Below are 9,814 nucleotides of genomic sequence, written 5' to 3' on the forward strand. Positions count from 1 at the left end.
CAAGGCCAGCAGCAGGCCCAGGGCTTGGGAGATGCTGGTGAGGTGACTTCTGTCTGCTTGGCTGACAGGCCGCAAGGAGCCTGGTGGGTTGGGATGCCTGCTTCAGGAGTGGTTTCCACCCTGGTGGAGCTTTCTTTGGTAGTAGGAAAGAGCAGGAGAGAGAAAAAAGTGCCAGAGAATCACTTTGGAAGGTTGGCACTGGCCATGAGGAGGAAGAAATGTCCAGGGGAGCAACTGGTCTTGCTGCTAGAGCCTGAGGCAAAGAAGACATTAAGTGCCTCAGCCTTTACCTCATCTCTTGTCACCAGGTTTCCCCCACATCCAATAAAGGATGATGATTCTCCGTAATCCTCCTTTATTAAAATATTTATATAAACAGTTTTTTATTTTTATTTTTTTTTGTCTTTGACAGCAATAGACGGATTGAGCTCTAGCAGGGCTTTGGACCTTCTTATTTTGACCTGCACAGCCCCATAAAATTTAGGACACAGCTCCAGCCAAAATGAAACCATGCATGAGAAGGAAGCACAGAAGAGGTGGAACCTGGCAGCCTTCTGTCCCCCGCCCTTCTGTGACTCTGTGCTGTAATTCCATTCAGGTGGTTATTCCTGTATTATCCAAACTTCCCTGCAGCTCCTGATGCTGCTGGTCAGAGATAGCGCAATCACAGGAAGATTGAACTGTTTGCCTGCAGACATTAACAGCTGAAAGAAAGGAGCATCTGTCCAGGAGAACCTTGAGAAACTGCAGGATTTTGCCTACAGAAACCTCTTGACATTTAGAAGGAGAAGAGCCCGGTACTGCACCGGAGGAAGAGGAACCCCACCCATCAGGGCAGACTGGGACCCTGCTGAGTGAGCAGTGCCCAGGAGGAGGAGGGCCTGGGCACCATGAGGGATGCCATCCAAGCAGTGGTGCTGCTCACCAGGAACCAGGCCAGGTTCCTGCAGAGCTGCCTTACGAGGAGCATGGCCACCAAGAAGATCTGAGTTATCAGACTCAGCTCAGATCTGGTGTGACACCACACAGCTTAGGGTCTAGAGCCAGCAGGAAAAGAGGTGCAGGTCTGGAAGTCCCTAGGACAGTCTGGTGTGGAGAGCAGCAAGGGCTGTGGCAAGGCTGAGAGTCCCAAGGGGACCCAGGTCTTTGTGTCCATGGCTCTGGCTGTTGTCTCTGCCACTGAGGCCTAGGAGGAGATAGCTTATCGGTAAAGCACCCGGGCCTCATTGCCTCCTCGCCCCCACCCATGAACCAGGCAGGGCTCGGACCATTCTCCTGCACTTGCCCATGCACATCCCCATCTCCTCCTGCCCCAGGAAGAGCCCTGAGCAGTGTGTGAAGGGAAAGGATCTCCCTTCCCAGGGGCTGGGGGTCAAGGCCTGGCCCTTGTGCTTGGTGACACACATCCAGTTTTCCTACACATCAGGGTCACCTTCACACTGCCTTTGCCTCCGTGTCCTCAGTGCCTCCAATGCTCTGCTCTAACGAGCTCCAAGGGAGGCTGTGTCAGTGCTGGCCCTCAGGGGGACACTGCAGGAAACTTGCCTCTGACTTGGACTTCTGGAGAGATGTCTTCAATTGTCTCTCAGTGCCTGAGGTTCGTGGGCTCCTCCCCAAAGCCCCCCGAGGGGGGATTGCAATGCCTTGGGCTGGGCGTCTGGTGCTGAGCTGGGCCGGGCTCCTGGGACAGAGAGAGCTCCTGGCAAGAGGGCCGTGGTGCAGAGAGACAGCTCTGCCCAGGAGCAGCTCCTCTGCATAGCGCAGCAGGGCTGGGGGCTCTGACCGCACGCACCCAGGCAGAAAGGGATTCCAGGCAGCCTGGAGGGTGCGGGCAGACGAGAGCTCAGTGCAGGAGAAACCTTCACAGCCCTGCCCTCGGTAAGTCTCTGGCTGCAGGACAGTGCAGGGGACGTTCCTGGAAGGGGCTCCTGGGTCCGGGACATCTCTGCCTGGCCAGGAGCTGCCAGGATGTCTCTCGTGGCTTGTGAAGTGTGGAGGAGAAGGTGCTGCAGGGCAGCCTTGGGCAGAGGAAGGGGAGGGCAGGGGCTGCCTGCAAAGACAAGGCACTTTCTGCAGTCTCTGCCTGCCTTTTCCTGCTCTGATTCTGGGGCAGGCTCTGTGTTAACAGAGTTGTAGGGATTGCACAGGTGATGGAGCTTCCTACTGCATTGACCCGAGACATAAAGAGGTTAGTGAGGAACCTGAGAATATCCCTTCCCTTCTCCCTGCTTACAGACTGCACCAGGGCTTTTCTGAGCTGGTCTTTAGGACCTGCAGACAGGGAGATGTCCCCAGAGCTGTCCCCATCCCCAGGAGGTGTCTGCAGGGCAGAGCTGGGCACACAGCGGGTGGGATGGGGTCTGTGAGCATGGACGGGAGGAGACGTGGGGACAGAGAAAGAGCTGCTGGCAGGGACAGCTGCAGGCAGCAGGGACATGGGCAGGCGGTGAGAGGGAGCTGCTCCCTCCCTGCCATCCCCTGCAGGGCAGGCGCCTTCCTTGCAGCAGCCCCTGGTCTCCTCTTCCCCTCACAGCTTCTGTCATGGCATGTATAATCTGGGGGAGGTGAGAATATGGGGTGTCTGAACCCTACATCTCAGTGGAAGTAGACACATTTGCTGCAGGCCCCCTCCACCTTCCTCCACGGAAGCAGGCACAGAATCACAGAATCATAGAATATCCCGAGTTGGAAGGGACCCACAAGGATCAGCGAGTCCAGCTCCTGGCTCCACAGAGGTCTTACCCCCACATTCCTACCATACGACAAGGAGCACATTCCAAAGGCTTCTTGCACTCCAGAGCTCTTTTCCCTCTGCTGGCTGTGCCGGGCAGATGGCACAGGGGTGTGAGGACAGGCTCTACCTCACCGACACCGCAGCCTCGGCACCGCGTTGGGTCCGCCCTGCCTGCCCATGCCTGCTTCTCTCCCTTGCCCAGCGTGGCAGCTGCTGGTGCCTGATTCTGACGGGGAGTGCTGTGCACGGAGGGTGAGGCAGGAGGAGATGCTCCCTGCTCTCTCTGCCAGACACCGGTGGTCTGTGAGCTGATTTCCTCTCTCAGGGTGGGGAATAGAGAAGACACACATGGAGTCACACGGCCAAACACCCCTCACTCAACAGAGGGATCCCCTTCCCTGGAACCCTCCTCCAAGCACATGGCTCTGATGGCACCTCTGTGTACCACTGCTCTGGAGCAGAGGTGGCCCATTGGGAGCTGCTGGGCAGAGGCATCTGCAGTGTACAGGACATTCAGACAGCACAGAGCAGGGCTCCAGACAGGGAAATAGACACGAGGTCCTCTTGGAAAAAGGGAATGTATTGCTTTAATTGGGAATTTATTGAATTTTGCTCACAGATTTACTCATAACACTCTTTTTTTATTTTTTTGCCTTTTTTTTTTTTTTGTCATTTTGCGGTGTCCATGACCAAAGACAGGAAATGCCCAACAGCAGCTCTGTGAGCGAGTTCCTCCTGCTGCCATTAGCAGACACGCGGGAGCTGCAGCTCCTGCACTTCGGGCTCTTCCTGGGCATCTACCTGGCTGCCCTCGTGGGCAACGGCCTCATCCTCACCGCCGTAGCCTGCCACCACCACCTCCACACCCCCATGGACATCTTCCTCCTCAACCTCGCCCTCCTCGACCTGGGATCCATCTCCACCACTCTGCCCAAAGCCATGGCCAATACCCTCTGGGACACCAATGCCATCTCCTATCAAGGATGTGCTGCACAGGTCTTTTTCTTTCTCTTCTTTATAGCAGCAGAATATTCTGTTGTTACTCTCATGTCCTATGACCGCTACGTTGCCATCTGCAAGCCCCTGCACTACGGGAGCCTCGTGGGCAGCAGAGCTTGTGCCCAGATGGCAGCAGCTGCCTGGGGCAGTGGCTTTCTCAATGCTGTCCTGCACACGGCCACTACATTTTCCCTGCCCCTCTGCCAAGGCAATGCTGTGGACCAGTTCTTCTGTGAAATCCCCCAGATCCTCAAGCTCTCCTGCTCAGATGCCTACCTCAGGGAAGTTGGGCTTACTGCAATCAGCTTCTGTTTAGGTATTGGTTGCTTTGTTTTCATTGTGCTGTCCTATGTGCAGATCTTCAGGGCAGTGCTGAGGATGCCCTCTGAGCAGGGCCGGCACAAAGCCTTTTCCACGTGCCTCCCGCACCTGGCCGTGGTCTCCCTGTTTGTCAGTACTGGCATGTTTGCCTACCTGAAGCCCCCCTCTGACTCCTCCCCATCCCTGGACCTGGTGATGGCAGTTCTGTACTCGGTGGTGCCTCCAGCAGTGAACCCCCTCATCTACAGCATGAGGAACAGGGAACTAAGGAATTCAGTGAAGACAGTTCTAGAATACACAATTCTTCAATATATTTACATATAATAATACGCATAAAATCAAAATTCCTATATTTGCTCAAAAAAAGTAAGATAATTTTTTGTTAATATTCATCTGTATTATTATATTCTGGAAATATTGTTTCTGATTTAAATAATATATTTCTTATCCTCCTACTTGTTAATCATTTCCCCAGAGATGCCAGTTTCCTGCATGGATATACCCAATAAGGAAGTTATCAGAAGTTCACTGCACTCAGCTGCCGTCTCTTCCCATCTCCTTTGGAGCCGGGGGAGCAGCCCCAGCATGCAGGAGGGGCTCAGGGCCCCTGCTGCTTCCCTGGAGCCATGGCCATGGCCAGCAGCAGGACGTGGCCTTTTCACTGCTGCTCTCTTTTGCCGTCCAGTGTGTTCCCTTGTGATTCCTGTATCTGGATAAGCCCTCAGATCTCATGTATGTTGGTGACAGTCCTGTTATCTCTGCAGTGACATCCCTGTGGCTGCAGGCAGCAGCAGGCACTGTGCAGCCCTGGGTCACAGCTGGCCTCCCTGCTAGCACCACAGTAACAAGAGGGGCTGCTCAGGGCAAAGCCAGAAGCCTGGGCACCTCTTCCAAATGTGCTATCAGGAATAGAGCCAAGGGGTTGCTCCCTGCTCTTCTGTTTTCTGGGGTTCTTCATGGAGCGAAGGACACAGGCTGAAAGTCCCAGGGTGGTCTGTGAGGGACCAAGGGCTGGGCCAAGAACTCCCTTTGTGGTGGCATTTACCCAAGCAGACGACAACTTGTCTTGGACTCATCTGCATGGGACTGCACCCCCTGCAGTGGGTCTGATGGCAGATTCCAGCCTAGAGAGGAATCTGGAGCTGGCAGGAGATGTCAGGGGATCTGCAGGGACAATGTGCTCAGTGGGTAGTGATTAGGAGCTCTTAAAATGAGTGACCATCCAAGGAAGAGTCTTTTAGGGGGAAAAGCGAGTCTGAGGTGTCCAGGGGCTAAGGAGGGCTCTGCAACGCCAGGGGAGGCCGTGAAGAGCCAGCAGGTGAAGGCCCATAAGACTGCAGAGTAATTGTGGAGACCTTTTTTAAAGCCTTGATGAAGATGCAATACTTCATCATCTCTGCAGCCTGCCCCCGAGAAATTTCTACCCTCTCTTGGAAAGATGACCCCATTATTTATTGCTGAGCACCACGTTACTGAGTTCCGCCTGGAAGGCAGGGCTAGGCAGTGGGGATGGCCAGGAGGAAGACTTGTGTGAAGGCTATGAAAAACATGGAAATTCAGGGCTTTAGCAGATCCTTAAAGTCCTGCCTGCGTCCCCAAATGGAAAGCAATGTATGTCTGTGGGTGGAGGAGGAGGAGACGAGTCCCAGGACAGGGGCAGGGCTGAAGGGCCCTGCGCGAAGCTGGTATGATGGAGAAGTGTCCACCTTGCGTGTGTGCCTCAGCCTGGCAGAAGGGGCCTGCCCGGGGTGCGGGATGGCTGGGCCGTGCTCAGCCATGCCCCAGGAGCTGACCTTGCTCTCTTCCTCCCCGCCACTCCCCACACGGGGCAGGCCCTCAGGAAACACCCCTGAGCCTGGAGATGCACCAACCTGCTGCGGCGAGGTGCCACTACTGCAGGGGAAGAGGGGAGGGTTGGAGAGACACGTGGGGCCTGCGGGCAAGAGTGGTGTGGCCTGGGGAAGTGAGGGCCTGGGAAAAGTTACCCTGGATCCATAGGAGCCATTCTGGAAAGAAAACTTGTAGGCAGGAATAGCACATTTCTGGAGGTGCAGAGCTGCTGCGCACATTGTGCAGGGTGCTCTGATGGACTTTTGTGTCCTTTTCCGTCGTGTCTTAAGTGCCACTTTTCTCAGAAATAGAGTAGCCAACAGAGGTGTGATGGATACGCTGAGATCATGAAAGCCATCATCAACATGCCCCTAAGAAGATGACTGATATGGGCAGGCCAGGAGAAACCCAGGACAGGAGAAATGTGAGATTTGGAGGAGGGAATAGGGGCTTGGCCAGCAGAAATTAAGGATTTTGTAGAGGTAAGAAGGTTCAGGTTTTTGCTGATGCTGTTGTAACTGTGACTTAAAATAGTCACCTGAGGCCCTTCACCGGCTTCAACCAGTAAACTTAATCCCTAAATTTAAATGCTACTCCACACCCTGACAGGAATCCACTGCTCTTATGCCTGAGCTCAAAGTATGTACTGAAGCCAAAACTATGCCCATAGCCTCTTTCCCTTGCCATTACTCTTGCTTACCTTGATCCCTCCCCTTAACACTAGATTTAAATGCTTTATTTGACCCTAGACTTCTTGGCAGACCTAAACAAAACCCTAAACCACAAAGCTTGGTCATACCCTGACCACAGACCTTGACACCATAAGCAGAACACCAAACCTGCCCACGAAATAATTGATTAAATTGTAACCCAAAAAGTGAGCCCAGGTCCCTAATCAAAACCTGAACACTGAACAGAGAAAGCACTTGTTCCTGTGCATTAACCTCCCCACCTTCAGACACTTTTTAACCCTTAACTTAAGGTGGTTGGCCCCTTGGGGCAGGGCAGGAACCGTGAGGTTGCCGTGCAGACACATGGCACTCAGAGATGAGTGTGAGGGGCCATGGATCTGATCAGCTTGTGGGCCACAAGGAGGAGATGGGTGGGAATGCTCTGATGAGCTCAGCTGTGCCTCAGGATGTCCTGCCCCAGCAGGAGGAATGTGACTGTGGCAGGGACTGTGAGGTCACTTCTGTCTCTGCAGCTGATAGGGCAGCAGCAGGAACGTGTCACCGAAAGGGACTGTGAGGTCCCTTCTGTCTGTAGGTGGCACGTCACCCTTGGCTTCTCCCTGGGATCGGCACTTTGGGGCTGACATGTGCCAGTGGCCCTGCTAGGCCAGCAGAAGGCCCCTGCTTGGCATGCTGACTGTGGGATCCCCTCTGCCTCCATCCCCAGGAGGACCCAGACAGAAAGAAGACCCGCATGGGGGTTGTCCTGTCCCTTCTGCTTGAGTCCAGCACTGGACAGCACGAGGCACAAGGCTTGGCTGTGTCTAGCCAAGAAGCTGCAAGGCCAGCAGCAGGCCAAGGGCTTGGGAGATGCTGGTGAGGTGACTTCTGTCTGCTTGGCTGACAGGCCGCAAGGAGCCTGATGGGTTGGGATGCCTGCTTCAGGAGTGGTTTCCACCCTGATGGAGCTTTCTTTGGTAGTAGGAAAGAGCAGGAGAGAAAAAACTGCCACAGAATTCACTTAGGAAGGTTGGCACTGGCCATGAGGAAGAAGAAAAGTCCCGGGGAACAACTGGTCTTGCTGCTAGAGCCTGAGGCAAAGAAGACATTAAGTGCCTCAGCCTTTACCTCATCTCTTCTCACCAGGTTTCCCACCACATCTAGGAAAGGATGATGATTCTCCTTAATCCTCCTTTATTAAAGTATTTATGTAAACAGTTTTTATTGTCTTTACAGAAATAGATGGACTGAGCTCCAGCTGGGCTTTGGCCCTTCTAATTTTGACCTGCACAGCCCATAATATTCAGGACACAGCTGCAGGCAAACTGACAGCATGCATGAGAAGGACGCACAGAGGAGGTGGAACCTGGCAGCCTTCCATCCTCTGCCCTTCTGTGACTCTGTGCTGCAATGCCTTTCAGGTGGTTACTCCTGTATTATCCAAACTTCCCTGCAGCTCCTGATGCTGCTGGTCAGAGATAGCACAGTCACACGAAGGTTGAACCATCTGTCTGCAGACATTAACAGCTGACAGAACGGAGCATCAGTGTGTGGTGGGTTTACGTGGCAAGGTTTTGGTAGCAGGGGGCCATAGGGGTGGCTTCCGTGAGAAGGATCTAGAAGCTGCCCCATGTTTGGTAAGGGCCCCACTGCTGACCAGAACTGAGCCAATAAGGGATGTTGTTTTGCGCCTCTGTGAGAGCATATTTAAGTCAGGGAAAAAAAACGTGCTCCAGGTGCCGGAGCAGAAGTCCCCTGCGGCCTGTGGTGAGGACCATGGTGAAGCAGGCTGTCCCCCTGCAGCCCATGGAGTGCCACGGTGGAGCAGGGTTCCACGCTGCAGCCCGTGGAGGAGACCACGGTGGAGCAGGTGGACCTGCACTGACGGAGGCTGCGGCCTGTGGAAGACCCTTGCCGGAGCAGATTCCGGGCCGGACCTGTAGCCTGTGGAGAGGAGCCCACGCAGGAGCAGGTGACCTGGCAGGAGCTGCTGCCTGTGGGGGATCCAGCTTGGAGCAGTTTGCTCCTGAGGGATGGACGCCATGGTACAGACCCATACCTGGAGCAGTTCTTGAAGAGCTGCTGCCTGTGGGAAGCTCACGCCGGATCAGTTTGGGAAGGATGGCATCCCGTGGGAGGGACCCCACGTGGAGCAGAGGAAGAGAGTGATTGTGAAGGAGCATCGGAGACAAAGTGCGACAGACTGACCGCAACCCCCATCCCCCCATTCCCCTGCAACGCTCGAGGGAAGGAGGTGGAAGAGGGTGGATGGGGGAAAGGTGTTTTTCTTTTGTTTTCTTTGATTCTCAGTCCTATAGCTTGTTAGTAACAGGCAATAAATTTTACTAATTTCCCTATGCTGAGCCTGTTTTTCCCGTGATGATAATTGTAGACTAATCTCCCGGTCCTTATCTCAACCCTTGAGCCCTTTTGATCATATTTTCTTCCCGTTTACCTTGGAGGAGGGGGAATGGGGAGTGAGATAGCAGTTGTGGTGGAGCTCAGCTGCTCACCTCAGTAAAATAACCACATTAAGCAGAAGAAAGAAAAAATTTTCAATACTTAAAGTGGTCTTATAAAGTGAATGGAGAAGGACTCTTTACTCAGGTAGATAATGATAGGACAAGGGGAAGTGGTTTTAAATTAAAAGGGGAGATTCCTATTAGAGGTTAGCAGGAAATTTTTCACTCAGGATAGTGAGGCACTGGAACAGGTTTTCCACAGAGGTATTGGATGCCCCATACATGCAGGTCTTGAAGAGCAAGTTAGATGGAGTCCTGAGCAACCATGATCTACTGGGAGGTGTCACTGCCTATGGTAGGGGGGTTGGAACTAGATGATCTTTGAGGTGCTTTCCAGCCCAAAATATTACATTTTGATAATAAGTGTAATGACAAAAATGATATGATAATATTCACAATAATGAAGTCATTATTGATGATGAAAAAGCATGTATAGAAATATTTTCCTCACTGCATCTTTGAGCTCCTGGTTCCTCATGCTGTAGATGAGGGGGTTCAGTGCTGGAGGCACCACCGAGTACAGAACGGCCACCAGCAGGTCCAGGGATGGGGAAGAGATGGAGGGGGGCTTCAGGTAGGCAAACAAGCCAGTGCTAACAGTCATAGAGAGCTTTAAACTAGGCAAGAAGGGGGACGGGGCTCAAACAAGGCTTGTTGGAGCTGTGCCGGGGGAAACAATGGCTAGGCTGGGGAAGAAGGCGATGGCCCAGCTGAAGTGCATCTACACTAATGCACGC

General features: G+C 53.4%; 1 protein-coding gene across 1 annotated transcript; it reads left to right on the top strand.

Moving 5' to 3' along the window:
• Window positions 1–3,430: 3,430 nt before the first annotated feature.
• LOC118261275 (olfactory receptor 14C36-like) lies at window positions 3,431–4,378 on the top strand. Its single transcript, XM_035572035.2, has one exon. It carries the CDS (start codon window positions 3,437–3,439, stop codon window positions 4,376–4,378), a length of 942 nt encoding a protein of 313 aa, XP_035427928.1. The 5' UTR covers window positions 3,431–3,436.
• The last annotated feature ends 5,436 nt before the right edge of the window (window positions 4,379–9,814 follow it).

The sequence above is a fragment of the Cygnus atratus genome, chromosome 31 (genome assembly GCF_013377495.2).
Source record: "Cygnus atratus isolate AKBS03 ecotype Queensland, Australia chromosome 31, CAtr_DNAZoo_HiC_assembly, whole genome shotgun sequence".
NCBI lineage: Eukaryota > Metazoa > Chordata > Aves > Anseriformes > Anatidae > Cygnus > Cygnus atratus.

Coding starts and splice junctions, on each gene's coding strand:
- LOC118261275 (XM_035572035.2), top strand. CDS start 3,437: ATGCCCAACAGCAGCTCTGTGAGCGAGTTCCTCCTGCTGCCATTAGCA.